Here is a 16,859-nt window from a genome sequence, read left to right as displayed (position 1 = left end):
GTAGAGTAGAGCAGGGTGTGGAGGAGAATGGGGATGGTTCAAGGAGGGAGTCATAAAGTGTGCAAGGATGGTGTGTGGAACAGAGAATCACAGGGGAAAATAGAAGAAAGGGTACGTGACTGGTGGGATGAGGAAACAAAAAAGGTTGTAGAAAGAGAAGAAAGCGAGCTTTCACAGATTGGTTACAAAATAGGACGAGGAGTCATATGAGAGGTACAAAGAAAAGAAAGGAGAAGTAAAGCAAAAGGTAAAGGTTGCAAAAGAGGAGAGCAGATGTGACATGGGGTAAGAGTTTTGACTGGAAATTTGAAAGTAATTAAAAATATGTTTTTGGAAAGAAATTAAGACCCGAGGATCTTAGAGAGAGGCGAATCAAGTACTAGAGAAGAACAGGTAAAAGGTGCAGCATCAGGAGAGATGATAATGGAAAGAGAAGGCAGTAAGTGTAAGATGGGCAGAATATTTTCGGGAGTTGCTTAATGTGAAGGAGGATATGGAACGGAAAGATTGCTGCAGTGGGAAGTGCGAAGAAAATGAGAGTGATGAATGAGGAGAATGGAGGCGAGAAATAAGGACGGATGAGGTGAAGGCAGTTGTTAAGATGATGAAAGCAGGTAAGGCACCTGGTCTGGAATGGATGCCATGCGAAATGTCTGAAAAAGGGAGGTACAGTGATGGTGGACTGGTTGGTTGAGAGTTATTTAATGTTTGTTGGAGAGAGGGTCGAGTGCCGGAGGACTGAGGAATGCTTGTATAGTTCCTCTTTACACGGGAAACAGGGGACAAGTGTGAATGTGTAGTTATTTCAGAGGGATTAGTTGTTGAGTGTAGTTAGGAAGGCTTATGGGAGGACCTTGGTTGAGAGGAATTAGGAGAGGAACAGAAGGAGTAATTGGTGAAGAACAGTGTGGATTTAGGACAGGTAGAGGTAGTGTAGATCAGATCTTTGTGGTAAGACAAGATATGTGAGAAAGCTATAGGAAAGGGGAGGATGTTTTTTGGGCTTTAAAATTGGATCTGGAAAAGGCTTATGATAGGGTAGACAGAAAGGCACTGTGGGAGGATATGAAGATATACGGGATAGGAGGAAAGCTTCCGGGGAGCTGTCAAGAGTTTTTATGAGAATAGTAGAGCTTGAGTCAGGATTGGAAATGGAGAGAGTGAGTGGTTTGAGGTAAAGGTGGGACTTCGTCAAGGATGCGCTATGTCACCCTGGCTGTTCAACTTATACATGGAAGGGGAGGTGGCGAGAGGTAAAATGCAAGGGTAGTGGGTCAGGGATTGGAGATGGTTTAAGAAAAGGGAGAAAAGTGGGAGGTGAGCCAGTTGTTGTTTGCAGACGTACACTGCGTTTGATGGCAGGATCGGAGGAGGGGATTGAGGAAGTTGGTGACAGAGTTTGGGAGAGTATTGAGATAGAAGAAAGCTAAAGCTAAATGTGGGGAAAAAGTAAGTTGATGAGATGTACAAGGGGTGAAAGTGACAGTAGACTGGAAGTGAGCATTAAGGGAGAGCGACTCAGGAGGAAGTGGATAGTTTTAGATACTTGGGTGCAAATGTGGCAGGAAAAGGTGGAGTGAAAGTTGAGGTAGAATGTAGATTGAAAGAAGCGAGTAAATGCCTTGGTGGATTATAAAGAGTGTAATGAGGAATAGACATTTGGGAAAGGATGCTAAGAGGGGACTGTATGAAGGAGTGATTGTGCCAACAGCACTGTATGGTGCTGAAACTTGGAACAAAGGAGAAGAAGAGAGAAGGAGTTTGAATGTGTTTGAGATGAGGTGTCTGAGAAGTATGATGGGGGTTACTAGGCTGGATAAAGTGAGAAATTGAGGAGGTGATGAGGAGAACGGGGGTGAAAAGGGAGCTTGGGAGATAGGGTTGATGAAAGAATATTAGGATGGATTGGACACATGGAAAGAATGAGTGAAGAAATAACTAGTAAAAGAGGTGTGGAAGGCAGATTGGAGGGAGTGAACATGAGGGAGCTGTCCTAGGATGAGGTGGAATGGATGGGGTGAAAGGGGCTTTGGGGAAGAGGGGAATGTCTGTTGAGGAAGGACGGGAGAGGACAGAAGACAGGGGTGAATGGAGAATGGTTGTATATGGATGATGTTGTGATAGCCCTGAGGTGAAATGGGGCGGGTGGATGGGGGGTGTGGTTGATTGTGTGAGCAAATTTTGACGCAGCCCGAAGGGTTTTCTCCCCGTCCTCTCATTTTATGCAATGGGGGGACCGGAGAGGGGGGGTCGGCCGATTTAATGAAGCGGCCTTGCTGTGGTTTGTGCTGTGTCTTGCGACGCTGCTTCTGATCCAGAGCAGTGGACAAGGTGCAGGGATGACCCGTCATTCAGGAGGTGCTAAGATAAGAGGGAGGGTGGAGGGGTGTGGAGTGTATCAGGGATGGAGTGGGTGGGAATGATTTTATGCCTTTTTCTTTTTGGCTACCCCCCTTGTAAGGGGGAAAAGGCCTTGGTATATGCATGTATGATGAACAGACTATCATGTGAGCATTTATAACAAGAGTGACCTCATTACCTTCCCGCGTTGCTAGTGTTGTCGACATGCGTGGATACCACAAGGAGTTTTGATAAATTTATTGTATGCGAATAAATACTCGTATAGAGAATGAATACAAAAATAATCATGTAAAAAAAAAAACAGATTAAAGATGTTTTATATTAAGGCAGAATATGATTATAGGATACGTTAAATTTCTCGATGACAGTAGTAAATTGATAAAAACACATTTAGATTACTAAAAAATATTATGCAATGTGATGCAATGTCATTCAAACAATCAACTAGGCCGTCGTGAATGAATATCAAAATTTTTCCGCTTTATCACTTCCACCATCAAAGTTTTTTGAAACCCGATATAATCTAATGTAGTTGGGCCCAAACAGCAGGCGGACGTGGTGGACCACCTTGGACTTTTGGAATGTGATACAGATTACATAATAGAAACGCAGAAGAAAATTGCTACCAGGGTTAGAACAACACAAACGGGTGGTTAGACGTAAAGATACAGCTTCAGCATTGTACAAATATGTCACTGCAACGCAAAAAGAAAAAAAATGAGTTAAAGTTTTGCACTGAGACAGCTACATACATACATATACCAAAGGCCCCCTTCCCCCTACAAATGGGGTAGCCAAAAAGTAAAATGCATAGAAAAACCACTCCCACCCATTCCACCCCATGCATATTCCACTCCCCTCCACCCTCCTCTCTCCCTATCATCTTGGCACCTCCTGGATGACGGGTCATCCCTGCATCCCGTCCCTTGCTCTGGGTCAGAAGCAATGTCGCAAGACACAGCACATCCACAGCAAGGCCGCTTCATAAATTAGGCGACCCCCCCTCTCCGGCTCCTTATGCAGAAAAGGAGAAGACGGGGAGAAATCCCTTCGGGGTGCGTCAAATTAATTCTCAAACATACCTCCTCACCCTCCATCCCCCAACCACTCCCCCTTATGCATCGCAGCAGCATCCGTACACAACCCTTCTCTATTCACCCTTATCTTCTCTCCTCTCCCGTCCTTCCTCAATAGACATTCCTCTCTTTTGTAATACCCCTTTTACCCCCATCCATCCACCTCATCCTAGGACGCCTCCTCATATTTACTCCTTCCACCTCTGACTTCCACACTTCTTTTACTAATCTTTCTTCACTCATTCTATCCATGTGTCCAGATCATCCTAAAACTCTTTCATCAACCCCATCTCCCAACTCCCTTTCCACCCCTGTTCTCCTCCTCAACTCCTCATTTCTCACTCTATTTAGGCTAGTAACCCCTATCATACTTCTTAGACATTTCATCTCAAACACATTCAAACTCCTTCTCTCTTCCTCTCTCATGTTCCATGTTTCTGCCCCGTACAGTGCTGTCAGCACAATCACTCCTTCATATAACCTCCGCTTACCATCCATTCCCAGATGTCTATTTCTCATTACACTTTTTAATCCTCCAAGGCATTTACTCGCTTCTCTCAATCTACGCTCTACCACCACCCCTAATCCTCCCTTTCCTGTCGCATTCGCACCCAAGTATCTAAAACTATCCACTTCCTCCAGTCTCTCTCCCTTAATGCTCACTTATAGCCTGCTGTCATTCTCTCCCCTTGTACATCTCATCACCTTACTTTTACCCACATTTATCTTCAGCTTCCTTCTCTCACAAACCTACTCAGACACTGCCAATACCTTCGTCAATTCCTCCTTTGATCCTACTACAAGCGCAGTGTCGCCAACAAGCAACAACTGGCTTATTTCCCACTTTTCTCCATTTTCTTTAACCATCTCCAGCCCCTGACCCACTACCCTTGCATTTACCTCTCGCACCATCCCATCCATGTATAGATTGAACAGCCAGGGCGACATAACACATCCCTGACGAAGTCCCACCATTACCTTAAACCATTCACTTTCTCCATTTCTAATCCTAACACAAACTCTACTACTCTCGTAAAAACTCTTGACTGCTCTTAACAGCTTTCCTCCTATCCCATATATCTGCAGTACCTCCCACAGTGCCTTCCTGTCTACCCTGTCATAAGCCTTTTTCAAATCCACAAAAGCCTAAAAAACATCCTTCTTTTTTCCTATAGCTTTCTGACATATCTGTCTTACCACAAAATCTTATCTACACAACCCCTATCTCTCCTAAACCTACACTGTTCCTCACCAATTACTCCCTCTGTTCCTCTCCTAATCCTCTCAATCAAGACCCTCCCATAAGCCTTCCCAGTTACACTCAACAAGCTCCCTCTGAAACTACTACAATCACACTTGTCCCCCTTTCCCTTGCAAAGCGGAACTATACAGGCACTCCTCCAGTCCTCCGACACTCAACCCTCTCTTAAACAAATATTAAAAAATAACTCACCAGCCAGTCCACCATCACTGTACCTCCTTTCTTTAGACATTCTGCATGGCATCCATCCAGACCAGGTGCCTTACCTGCTCTCATCATCTTAACAGCTGCTTTACCTTCATCTTTCCTTATTTCTCGTCCATTTTCCTCACTCATCACTATCATTTTCTTAGCGGTTCCCACTACAACTACCTTTCCCTCTCTATCCTCTTTCACATTTAGTAACCCCCTAAAATACTCTGCCCACCTTCCTCTCACTGCCTTCTCTTCCATTATCATCTCTCCATCTTCACCTTTTACCTTTTCTTCTCTACTTGATTCACCTCCTCTCCCTCATTTAATTTCTTTCCAAAACATCTTTTTATTACTTTCAAAATTTTCTGTCATACTCTTACCCCATTTCACATCTGCTCTCCTCTTTACTTCCTTTATCTTATGCTAAATTTCCCTTCTCTTTACTTTGTACCTCTCATACGATTCCCTCGTCCTAATTTGTAGCCAATCTATGAAAGCCTGCTTCTTCTCTTCTACACCCTTCTTTGCTTCCTCATCCCACCACTCACTACCCTTCCTTCTATTTCCTCCCGCCCTCCTTGTTCCACACACCATCCTTGCACACCTTATGATTCCCGCCTTGAATCATTTCTATTCCTCCTCCACTCCTAGTTCTACTCTATCCCTCACTCCCTCCCACTCCTCTCTCAGCTTCCTCTTATACTCCTTCTACTTTTCTTTCTCATTTAAGCAGTTCACTCTAAGTACCTCCCTACCTTCTGCCCTTTTCCTCTTTCTCCGCCTATTCTCCACTCTCAATTTACCTTCCACTAGAAAATGATCTGATATTCCCCCACTCTCTCCCCTTAGAACATGTACATCCTTAACTCTTCCTACCATACTCCTGGTCGCCACTATATAGTCCATTAACGCTCTATCTGCCACCTTTCCATCCATCACCCTCTCCCATGTTTTGCTTGACTTTTTTCCTAAACACTGTATTTGCTATCCTCAATTCTCTTTCAAGACACATCTCCACCATCAATTCTCCACTACGATTTTTACCTGGAACTCCATATTTCCCAATCACTCCGTCTATTGGTTTTGAGACAACTAAGATATATATATATATATATATATATATATATATATATATGTATGTATGTATATATATATATATGTATGTATGTATGTATGTATATATGTATATATATATATGTATGTGTGTGTGTGTGTGTGTGTGTGTGTGTGTGTGTGTGTGTGTGTGTGTGTGTGTGTGTGTGTGTGTGTGTGTGTGTGTGTGTGTGTGTGTGTGTGTGTGTGTGTGTGTGTGTGTGTGTGTGTGTGTGTGTGTGTGTGTGTGTGTGTGTGTGTGTGTGTGTGTGTGTGTGTGTGTGTGTGTGTGTGTGTGTGTGTGTGTGTATGTATATGTACATATGTATGTATGTATATATATATATATATATATATATATGTGTGTGTGTGTGTGTGTATATGTATGTATGTACAATTATGTGCGTTAGGGTGTCATAGTATGGCGATTTTTTTATGTATTTTTTAATTTCTTTACTTTGATAAATCGTTCCATAGAATAAACGATGCAGTTTTATGTGCACAACCATGTGATATCTTTAGATTTGAAAAACTGAATTTTTTGCTTGATAATTTTTAACTTGAAATTTTATGTAAATCCCAGCCTTTCTACCAACACCCCTAAATAGCTCATTTAGAGTAAATTAAGTGCATAAAATTAGTTTTATTGGATGAAAATAGATCTATGATAGTGAAACAAATGGTCGTGATACACCTGATACATTTGATATTACTTTAGAAAACAAAATCATCAAATACAATAACCGATTTCACTACTACACGCCTATGTTGCTGCACTCCATAGAGAATATGTCTTTCTTGCTTGTGTTCCTACTCATAACCTCCCTGTTGACCATATGATCTCGAATGAAGCCTTCCCTCCTCTTCTAGCTGTACACGTGGCTGCTGGCCTCGCTCACTTGCTGCACACAATGCTCTGTACTCTGGGTGTGTGGGGGCCAGGGAGGTACATACATGGTGTTGTCCAGTAAAGCTTTGACTTGAACATTAGTGAGGCTGCAGGTGAGAGGAGGCCCACTGCCAGCCTGGATGTTATCCAGATGGTTTATGAGATCAATGAGGGCTTTGGCATCTATATTAGTTTCAGGAATCTTCCTGACCCTGAAGGAATCGTCACCAACCGATTCGTCATGCCCAGATTCTCACAAGTCTCATAACCAAGATCTTCTTGACTGCCACTCTTCTCTCCTCTTCATCCTTACTGCAAATCATTGTCTGCAGAATTACCTCGAGATGAGCATACCAGGAAGATCTCACAGTCTGCTCCACAATCTGAACAACCTTTCTTGGCTGACTCCTCAAGTGTTCAATCTGGAAGAGAACATGTCTTGGATCTTCATAGAACCATGATTTATCCTTGGTGCTGAACCAGTTTGGCAATGAAACACCCACAATGAACCGGGCCATAAGCCTCAGGTTGTGAAACTGGTCTCCCTTTTGTTTATCATGAGCGACCCAAATTTTGCAGAACCTGAAAACCGTTGTGAGACACCTAGAGTATGAGACTGGACCAATCTGCAAGTAAGCAAGTCCATCAAACATGATCTAGCCCTGATGGCATTACCAATCATGGAACCATAGTACTGGTCAGTAATCAGGTCGTCAATTAGTCTGTGCAGGCTCAACGAGTGGAGACCCAACTGTGATTTATTTAAACCTCAGTTTATTTCTAATTCACTGGCAGAGCCCAGAATCCTTCCAAGAGGATTAGACTGTGGTGTGGTGCTTTGAAGTGCTCTAGCATAGGACATTAGCAGGGCCCCGTAGTATTCTAGCGTGCCCCGACCATCAGTGACGCTTTCAGTTCAAGAACTCTTTGTTACGGCCGACAAGATCTCATTCATATGCGTACTAGGCGTGGCATCGTCATCGCTCTGCGTAGCAGGAAACGGTTGCCTTCATGTCAGTGTACACCCGTCTGACATAGTGTGTGCACATAGAGCTCCATGTACGCATAACCTACAATAAACGCGTCAACCGCCCCCTCTCTGTGTTTCAACTAGTTTAAATTATAACTTGGCGGAGTGAGTAGGATGCTTGCAATTCCCTGCAATTACTTGTAACTTGCATCAATAAAATATGGGACGATAAGCAAATCGGTGGCGCGTACGTGAACGACGAGCATGTGAACGAAGAACTGACGGAACTAAACGAATAGGCAACAGTATACATTCCGAACCGTGAGTGAAATGCCTGCAACAGTGTGTATACTAGATCGTGAAATGCCGTGCGATAGAGTATCGCGCCTTCTTAGACACGCAGTGGTGCGAACAGAGCCCAGCTGACTCATGCAGACCACGCCCACTCAGCCTAGGAACTGGTACGACGCTTCTGCTCCCTTGCTGCAATTACGTCAGTGCAGGAGGTAGCGACCAACTACCGCTCACACGAGGCATTGATGGTGACAGTCTCGGACGTCAAATAGGACCCACATGTATGCGCCATGTCGGCATGCCAAGGGGTTCCCCGCCAGAACCAAGCACCCCCGCCTCAGCGCCCCCTGCCCCTGCACCTTCTCCGGAGAGGCTGGCACCTGCCGTTCCGGTGCCTGATGGCCCTCATCGTCCCTCCTCCACCTGTCGGCATCCTCATCCGTATGCTGCCTGACACAGATGCGGACATCACGGTGATAGGTACTCGGCACCCGAGGAAGTTTGGGATATCCAGAGCCAGCAGCCACCGCTCTCGTCGCCGACATACATGGCTGACATATCTCACATGACCACTGCAACGGGGCGTTTCCGGCCGATCGCCCTCCGCCACCTGTCGGTATACGCATCCGTATGCTGCCTAGGCATGTTGGGGATATCCAGAGCCAGTAGTAGCCACCGGTCTTGTCGCCGACGTATATGGCTGACATATCTCATATGACCCTCACAACGGGAGGCTTCTGGGTTGCCTTGGCGCTCGGAGACAGGGACTGCAACGCCGCCATACGGATTCACGACGAGGTTCAAACACCCCTCCTCTCCTTCGGCTTGGCCATAGTCCCACCCGACTTCCCAAAGCCTGTCCCGGTTTGGTCAGTTCATGGTTGAGTTACAACGCCTGATGTGGCTGTAGAGTCCAATTCTGGAGCGGCAGGCTCTATTGCAGTTGTCACAGGTGAAGTCTGCGCCTGGCTGTGTGGGGGCTGCTGCTAGCCTCTGCCGTCTGCGCTCTCTTTTCTCCTCCCACAGGTCCTCTCTCCTCTTCTCGCTAGTTTGAATGCCTGCCCTGACAACGCTTCTCCAACTACTGTTGTCAGCGGCCACTGTCTACCAGCTTGCTGGGTTGATGTCGCCTTCCTTCGGATCACGTTTGAGAACGTCCTTGTAGCGGAGGATGGGCCTTCCTTCAGATCTAAAGCCAGACATACATACATACATACATACATACATACATACATACATACATACATACATACATACATACAAACATACACACACACACACACACACACACATACATACATACATACATATATAATAGATACATACATGCGTACATACGTACATACATACATACATACATACATACATACATACATACATACATACATACATACATGCATACGTACATACATATATACATACAAATACCAAGAGTTTTTTCCCTTTTACAAAGGAGGCAGCCCAAAAAAGAAAGGTGTAAAGTCCACTCATCCCCTCCATCCCAACATAATCTACTTCCATTCACCTCACATCCCTCACTTTTATCTTGGGTCCTCCTGGGTCAGAAGAAATGCAACAAGACACAGAACATCCAAAAAATGACCGCTTCATTTAATGAGCGAAACCCCTCTCCGTCTCCTCATGCAGAAATGGAGAAGACGGGAAGAAATCCCTTCGGGCTGCGTCAAAATAACACCTCATCCCCCATCCCCCATCCCCCCCTACCCTTTTACATGCACTACAGTATCATCCATACACAACCATTCACCACTCACCCTTATCTTCTGTCTTCTCCTTTCCTTTATCAACAGACTTTCCCCATTTTCCCAGTGCGCCTTTTACCCCATCCATCTATCTCATCCTTGGTCGCCCCCTCATGTTTACTCCTGCTTCTGCCTTTCCCACCTCTTCAACTAATCTTTCTTCACTCACTCTTTCCATGTTTCTAAACCATCCCGACACTCCTTCATCAATCCAATATCGCAACTTTCTTTCCACCCACGCTCTTCTCCTCACCCCCTCGTTTCTCACTCTATCGAACCTAATAACCCTTACCATACTTTTCAGGCATTTCAGTTCAAACTAATTCAAACTCCTCCTCTCTTCCTTTCTTCTGTTCCATGTTTCTGCCCCATACAGTGCTGTCGTCACAATCACTCATTCATACAATCTCCTCTTAGCATCCATTCCCAAATATCTATTTCTCATTACAGCTTTAATCCTCCAAGGCATTTACTTGCTTCTCTGAATCTACATTCTACCTCCAACTCCACTCCCTTTCCCGCCACATTCGCAACCAAGTATCCAAAGCTTTCCACTTCCTCCAGTCTCTCTCTCTTAATACTCACTTCTATTTTGCTGCCACATTCTTCCCATCTACATCTCATCACCTTATAATTACCCACATTTATCTTCAACTTCTTTCTTTCGCATACCTTCCCAAACTCTGTCACTAGCTTCCTTAGTCCCTAATCTGTTCCTGCCACAAGTGCACTGTTGTCACCAAACAACTGGCTTATATCCCATTTTCTCCATTTTCTTTAACCATCTCCAACCCATGGACCATTATCTTTGCGGCTACTTGTCGCACCACCTCACCCATGTATAAATTGAACAGTCAAGGCGACAAAATACATCCCTGTCGAAGTCCCACCCCTCAAAAAACTCCATATCTAATTCTAACTTAAGCTCTACTACACTTGTAATTACTCTTGACTGCTCTTAAATATTTATTCTTATACCATATATCTGCAATACCTTCCACAGTGCCTTCCTGTCTACCCCCCTATCATAAGCTTTTTCCAAATCTATAAAGGTCCAAAAAACATCCTCACCTTTTCCTAAAACTTTTTCACATATCTGTCTTACCACAAAAGTCTGATCCACGGAAATCTTACCTGTCGTAAAAAACACACTGTTTCTCACCTATTACTCCTTCTGTTCCTCTCCTAATCCTCTTAATCAAAACTCTTTCATAAGCCTCCCCAACTATACTTAACAAACTGATGCCTCTCAAACGACTACACTCACATTTGTCACCTTTTACCTTATAAAGTGGAACTATGCAGGCACTCCTCCAGTCCTCCGGCACTCTTTTAGACGCACACACACACGCACACGCACACTATATATATGTATATATATATATATGTATATATACATATACGTATGTATGTATGTATGTATGTATGTATGTATGTATGTATGTATGTATATATATATACATATACGTATGTATCTATGTATGTATATATGTATGTATTTATGTATGTATGCATATACATCAAGCTGAACTTTTTTCCTTTAATCTTTCCAATCTTTATCATCTGTACTTTCATGTAACCCCTCTTTGTCAGATCTTTATACCTCAGTAGGAGTTGACCAATGTTAATTGCAATACACACACAATTTAACTTACTCCAGCAGCTTCACTGGCCTACGAGGGTTCTGCATAATTACTTAATTTCTGTGTGGGTACTTCTTTCTGTATAGGGTTGTACATAAGTTAATGTCGGAGAGCATGGCCAATCAAACAAGTTTAAACTTCAATCTAATAGTTAGCAATTAGTCACTCACACCAATAAATAATAATAACAGTTATATATATTCACACACACATAGCAAACCATCAATCTCACACCAACAATTAGTAATGCAATTTTATGTATATGTTCACACACATACAAATAACTCGCCAATGCAATCTAGCAACGAGTTTAGATTTCGATGTCACTCGACTGCTTGGTATAGCGATATCTCAACGGCGGGGCGACAGCAACCGGCTCTTCACAATGTCCAATTACATATTTAACTCACCGCCCTTCCACTCGTATGTATGTATGTATGTATGTATGTATGTATGTATGTATGTATGTATGTATGTATGTATGTATGTATGTATGTATGTAATTGAATTGAAATCTAACTGCACAACTATAATATCCCATAACAATAAGTACAATTACTACACTTGTACGTCTTTCTCGAGCAGTCGGGACATCAGGTCAACTCCAACATTTGCACTTCCTTTGATGTACCTGATGACCACGTTGAACTGCTGGAGATACAATGCCCACCTCATGGTTCGGGCGTTGGCGTTCTTGGAGTTCCTGAGGCTCGAAAGAGGCAAGTGATCAGTCTCTAAAATAAATTGATCTCAGTAGAGAAAGTAGCAATACTTTTTGACGCCCTCTTCAACTGCAAGCAACTCCTTTTCCACCATACTATAGTTCAACTCCGCTGGCTTCAGCTTCCTACTATGATAACTAACAGGAAAGTTATCCCCAACCTTTTCTTGCATCAGGATGGATCCAATGCCCTCTTGGGACGCATCGTTCCGGAGGATGAAAGGCTGGTTGAAGTCCGGTAGTTGAAGTACCGGCTCCTTGCAGAAGAGGTTCTTAAGCGTCGTAAAGGCTTCCTCCTATTTAAACCTCCATGTCAACTTGTTAGGAGTATTCTTCTTGAGAAGCTCTGCGAGTGGCAAGGCGAGGACAACAAAATTCGGAATGAACCTGCGGTAGTATCCCACAAGTCACAAGAATGATCCGACCTGCTTCTTCGTGGTTGGGCGAGATGCATTCTTGATCTTTATTATCTTGCTATCCTGGCATCCACATCGTCCTTCGCCTAAGGTATGTCCCAGGAACTGTACTTCCTGTTGGAAAAGTTCGCATTTGGACGGCTTGACTGTCATATTCACTGTACTAAGTCTCTTAAGTACCTTCTCCAGGATCTCCAGATGTTCCTCGAAGGTAAAAGAGTGGATGAGTATATCGTTCACAAAAGCCTCCACTCTATGGATGCCGTGCAGAACTTGTCGCATAGCACGGTTAAAAACTGCTGGGGAGTTGGTAAGTCCAAAAGTTAGTACCTTGAACTGGTAAAGTCCGTTGGGTGTTGCAACTGCCGTGACCTGTTTGCTTCTCTCCCCCAGCGGAATCTGGAAGAATCCTTTTTCCAAATCCATCTTTGAAAAGATTTTGGAGTTGGCGACCTTTGCAAATATTTCCTGCTGATCACTCATTGGCTCTGCATCCACCTGGGTTACTGCATTTACTCCGCGGTAATCTCCACAGATTCGTACACCTCCATCCTTCTTGCGTACAACGACTATGGGACTGCAGTAGGGAGACGATGACTTCTCTATGATGCCTGCAGCTTCCATGTTGTCGATCTCCTTCTTGACTGCATCCGCCAGACGAATGGGTATCGGGTATGGCTTTAATCTGATTGGTACGCTGCTCGTCAACCGTATTTCGTGGCAGTCCACCTTGGCGACTCCAGGCTTATCGGAGAACACTGCAGAATGTCATTGAGGAATAGAAATTACACGTCTCTTCTGCTCTGGACCAAGCCTCGGAGGTACTCGCACATCCTCCACAGTTTCGCCTTGGATAGCTTCAGGGGTAAGGGGTGCGTAATCTGCCAATTCCTCAACCTCTGGTACAACTACGGCAGCACAGACCATCTGCGACTGCTTAAACTGGCATTCAACAAGCTGCAAACACTCGCACTGCTCAGGTGATAGCACATGATCTCCTCCTCTATTCAGCAAACATTCTTGAGCAACTGCCGAGCATGTAACTTGAGGCGTGTAATATTTCTTCAGCATATTGATGTGGATTCTCTTTTGGTCTGGTCCCACTTGCACCAAGCAGTTCAAGTCACTGAGACGTTTGACTACTTCAAAAGGTCCTTGCCATTGCGACAGCAACTTGTTGTGCGCGGTGGGTAGGAGGAGGCACTGGTCTCCTTCCTCGAGGATCCTCAGCTTCGTTTTCTTGTCGTAGTAGGACTGCTGAACTTCCTTAGCTTTCAGTAGCTCTTGCCTTGTTACTTCATAGGTCTCTCGTAGTTGTTCGGCCAGGTCCAGCACATATGCATAAGTTGTCTTCACTGCGGGGTCAGGCTCTTCTTCCCAGAGTTCTCGCAGTACTTGCAGAGGACCACGAACTGACCTGCCGTAGACTAACTCAAATGGCGAGAACTGTAGTGAAGCTTGGGGTACTTCGCGGTAGGCGAATAGTAGAGGGGCGATAAATCATGGCCATTCGTTAGGTTGCTGTGCTGCCATCCGCTTCAGCATCTTCTTGAGGGTGCCATTGAAGAGCCCGTTGCACATGAGGTGGTAAGGGGTAGTCCTGAGCCCTTTTACAGTCAGTAGCCTCAGCAACTCTTCCATCATGACTGAAGTGAACTGGCTTCCCCGGTCGGACAACACTTGCTTAGGAATGCCCACGTGACATAAGATTTATGTCAGATCTTCATACTTCAGTAGGAGTTGACCAATGTTAATTGCAATACACACACAATTTAACTTACTCCGGCAGCTTCACTGGCCTACGAGGGTTTTGCATAATTACTTAATCTTTGTGTGGGCACTTCTTTCTGTATAGCGTTGTACATAAAGTAATGTCGGAGAGCAGGGCCAATCAAACAAGTTTAAACTTCAATCAAATAGTTAGCAATCAGTCACTCACACCAATAGATAATAATAACAGTTATATATATTCACACACACATAGCAAACCATCAATCTCACACCAACAATTAATAATACAATTTTATGTATATGTTCACACACATACACATAACTCGCCAATGCAATCTAGCAACGAGTTTAGATTTCGATGTCACTCGACTGCTTGGTACAGCGAAATCTCACCGGCGGGGCGGCCGCAACCGGCTCTTCACAATGTCCACAGTGTTCACAATGTTCAAAGTTCAAAATTTTCACATTTTTTACGAAATACACTATCCTAACTCTGGCAGATACAACTGTTATGAAAGTCAATACTTTAGAAGCTTCTTCTAGCCGTGAATATCTGTAATACTCCGATTTGCACAGGTGACACCTATCACTGGGGGGGGGGGGTTCACTCGCCAAGTCGAATGATGAAGAGAGTTGACTGGTCCAGTCTACAGTTCCTTGCCGACCGTACTTCTTCCACTGGTCCAAGCTCACCCAGACGATTCGATACAGAACGAAGTCTCGATGGTGATACGGAGATACGCCGGCTAGACCGTATTTTAGCTCCAGCAGTCCCGACTTCCACCAGCTCTGTCTGTCGATTCTTGACTGTTCCATTCTGGTCATTCTCCCTTCCTCTACCCTTTGCGCTTCTGATTTTTGGGAGTTTCGAAGTTTCGAAGTTTCGGAGTTTTGAAGCTTCAGAGTTTTGAAGTTTCATAATTTTAAGGCTTCAGAGTCTTGGCATTTGAAGCTTCAGAGTTTCGAACTTCAATTACGGAAGTCGGTAATACTCTCGCAAACTACTCCGTTCCTTCCAACTGTAATTGATTTATTAGTTAATCAGTTGTTTATGTATATGTATAATTCAGCCAAATTTTATGAGTCACAAGTGATCTGTGACACTCTTGTCTCAAGGTCTACAATCAATTTTACACCCATCACCTGAGAACCAATTACCAACATTGCTATGAAAATGGTGTCATAAGTCGAGCGCTCCATTAACCTTATCGGCATCTGAATCACAACTCCAATTGCCATTACGTTGGTGGCGATCACAGCACCGTTACTGCCACGCTTTGGCCCCGCAATCGTTGTTTTTATTTTCACGATCGGTAAACCATTTCTCGTTTTCCGTTGGCTGGAGTAGGTAGGGTGGCAGGGTTTCCGTCGAAACCCCGTTTTCTATTGAAACGGTTTCTCTCTTTCTTGTTCTTTCGCTTCTGCTTATCTCCAAATTTATGTTTCTCCACCTTTGTTTCTGTTTATATATGCCTCACTTTATTCTTACTGGCATTCCCGCTATTTTTAAGGATCAGAAAGCAGAGCAACTAAGTTACGACACAATGGACTGTGCAATTTTTTCTCCTCTCTCTCTCCCTCTCTCTCTCTCTCTCTGTCTCTCTCTCTCTCTCTCTCTCTCTCTCTCTCTCTCTCTCTCTCTCTCTCTCTCTCTCTCTCTCTCTCTCTCTCTCTCTCTCTACTCTCTCATCTCTGTCTATATATATATATATATATATAATTATATATATATATAAATATACATATATATATCGACACACACACACACACACATATATATATATATTTATATATATATGTATATGTATATGTATATGTATGTTTATATATTACATATATATATATATATATTATATATATGTATATGTATATGTATATATATACATATATATATATTATATCTACATATATATATACATTTTACTATATATATATATATGTGTGTGTGATTTGGAAGTGTGTGTGTGTGTATGTGTGTGTGTGTATGTGTGTGCGTGGGTGCTGTGCGTGTATGTGTGTGCGTGGGTGCTGTGCGTGCGTGTGTGTGTGTGTGTGTGTGTGTGTGTGTGTGTGTGTGTGTGTCGTGTATGTTTGTGTGTGTGTGTGTGTGCAGTGTGTGCGTGGCCGCTCGTATGTGTCAGTGTGGGGGCTGTATATATATATCTATATAATATATATATATATATATATATATATATATACTATATATGTATATATATACATATTTATATATACATATATCTATCTATATATCTATCTAACTATATCTATCTATATATCTATTCTATAATCTATCTATCTATGTATCACACTATCTATCTACATCTATCTATCTATCTATCTATCTATCTACACTATCTATCATTATCCCTCACATACCCACACAAACTCTCGTCACCACATATCCAACATTCTTCGCACATCCATTATATTACTCACCACAACAC

General features: G+C 43.5%; 1 protein-coding gene across 1 annotated transcript; it reads right to left on the bottom strand.

Moving 5' to 3' along the window:
• Positions 1 to 12,294: 12,294 nt before the first annotated feature.
• Positions 12,295 to 15,651, bottom strand: LOC143034759 (uncharacterized). The gene is made up of 5 exons (XM_076201107.1): positions 15,501 to 15,651; positions 15,106 to 15,309; positions 13,530 to 14,147; positions 12,862 to 13,439; positions 12,295 to 12,561 (listed from the first exon to the last, which is right to left on the bottom strand). The coding sequence occupies exons 1-5, from the start codon at positions 15,649 to 15,651 to the stop codon at positions 12,295 to 12,297; spliced, it is 1,818 nt and encodes a 605-aa protein (XP_076057222.1).
• Between the last annotated feature and the right edge of the window lie 1,208 nt (positions 15,652 to 16,859).

This window comes from Oratosquilla oratoria, chromosome 2 (genome assembly GCF_046742065.1).
Source record: "Oratosquilla oratoria isolate Oo_2021 chromosome 2, ASM4674206v1, whole genome shotgun sequence".
Taxonomy (NCBI): domain Eukaryota; kingdom Metazoa; phylum Arthropoda; class Malacostraca; order Stomatopoda; family Squillidae; genus Oratosquilla; species Oratosquilla oratoria.
This window is presented reverse-complemented; position numbering and strand designations above follow the sequence as displayed.

Excerpts from the sequence above, each read along its gene's own strand:
- LOC143034759 (XM_076201107.1), bottom strand. The coding sequence starts at position 15,651 with ATGGCAATTGGAGTTGTGATTCAGATGCCGATAAGGTTAATGGAGCGC. Across the intron at positions 15,310-15,500 it reads AAGAGTGTCACAGATCACTT|CTTCAAAACTCCGAAACTTC; the intron begins GTGACTCATAAA and ends AAAACTCTGAAG. Across the intron at positions 14,148-15,105 it reads TTCTGTATCGAATCGTCTGG|TACCCCAAGCTTCACTACAG; the intron begins GTGAGCTTGGAC and ends CCTACCGCGAAG.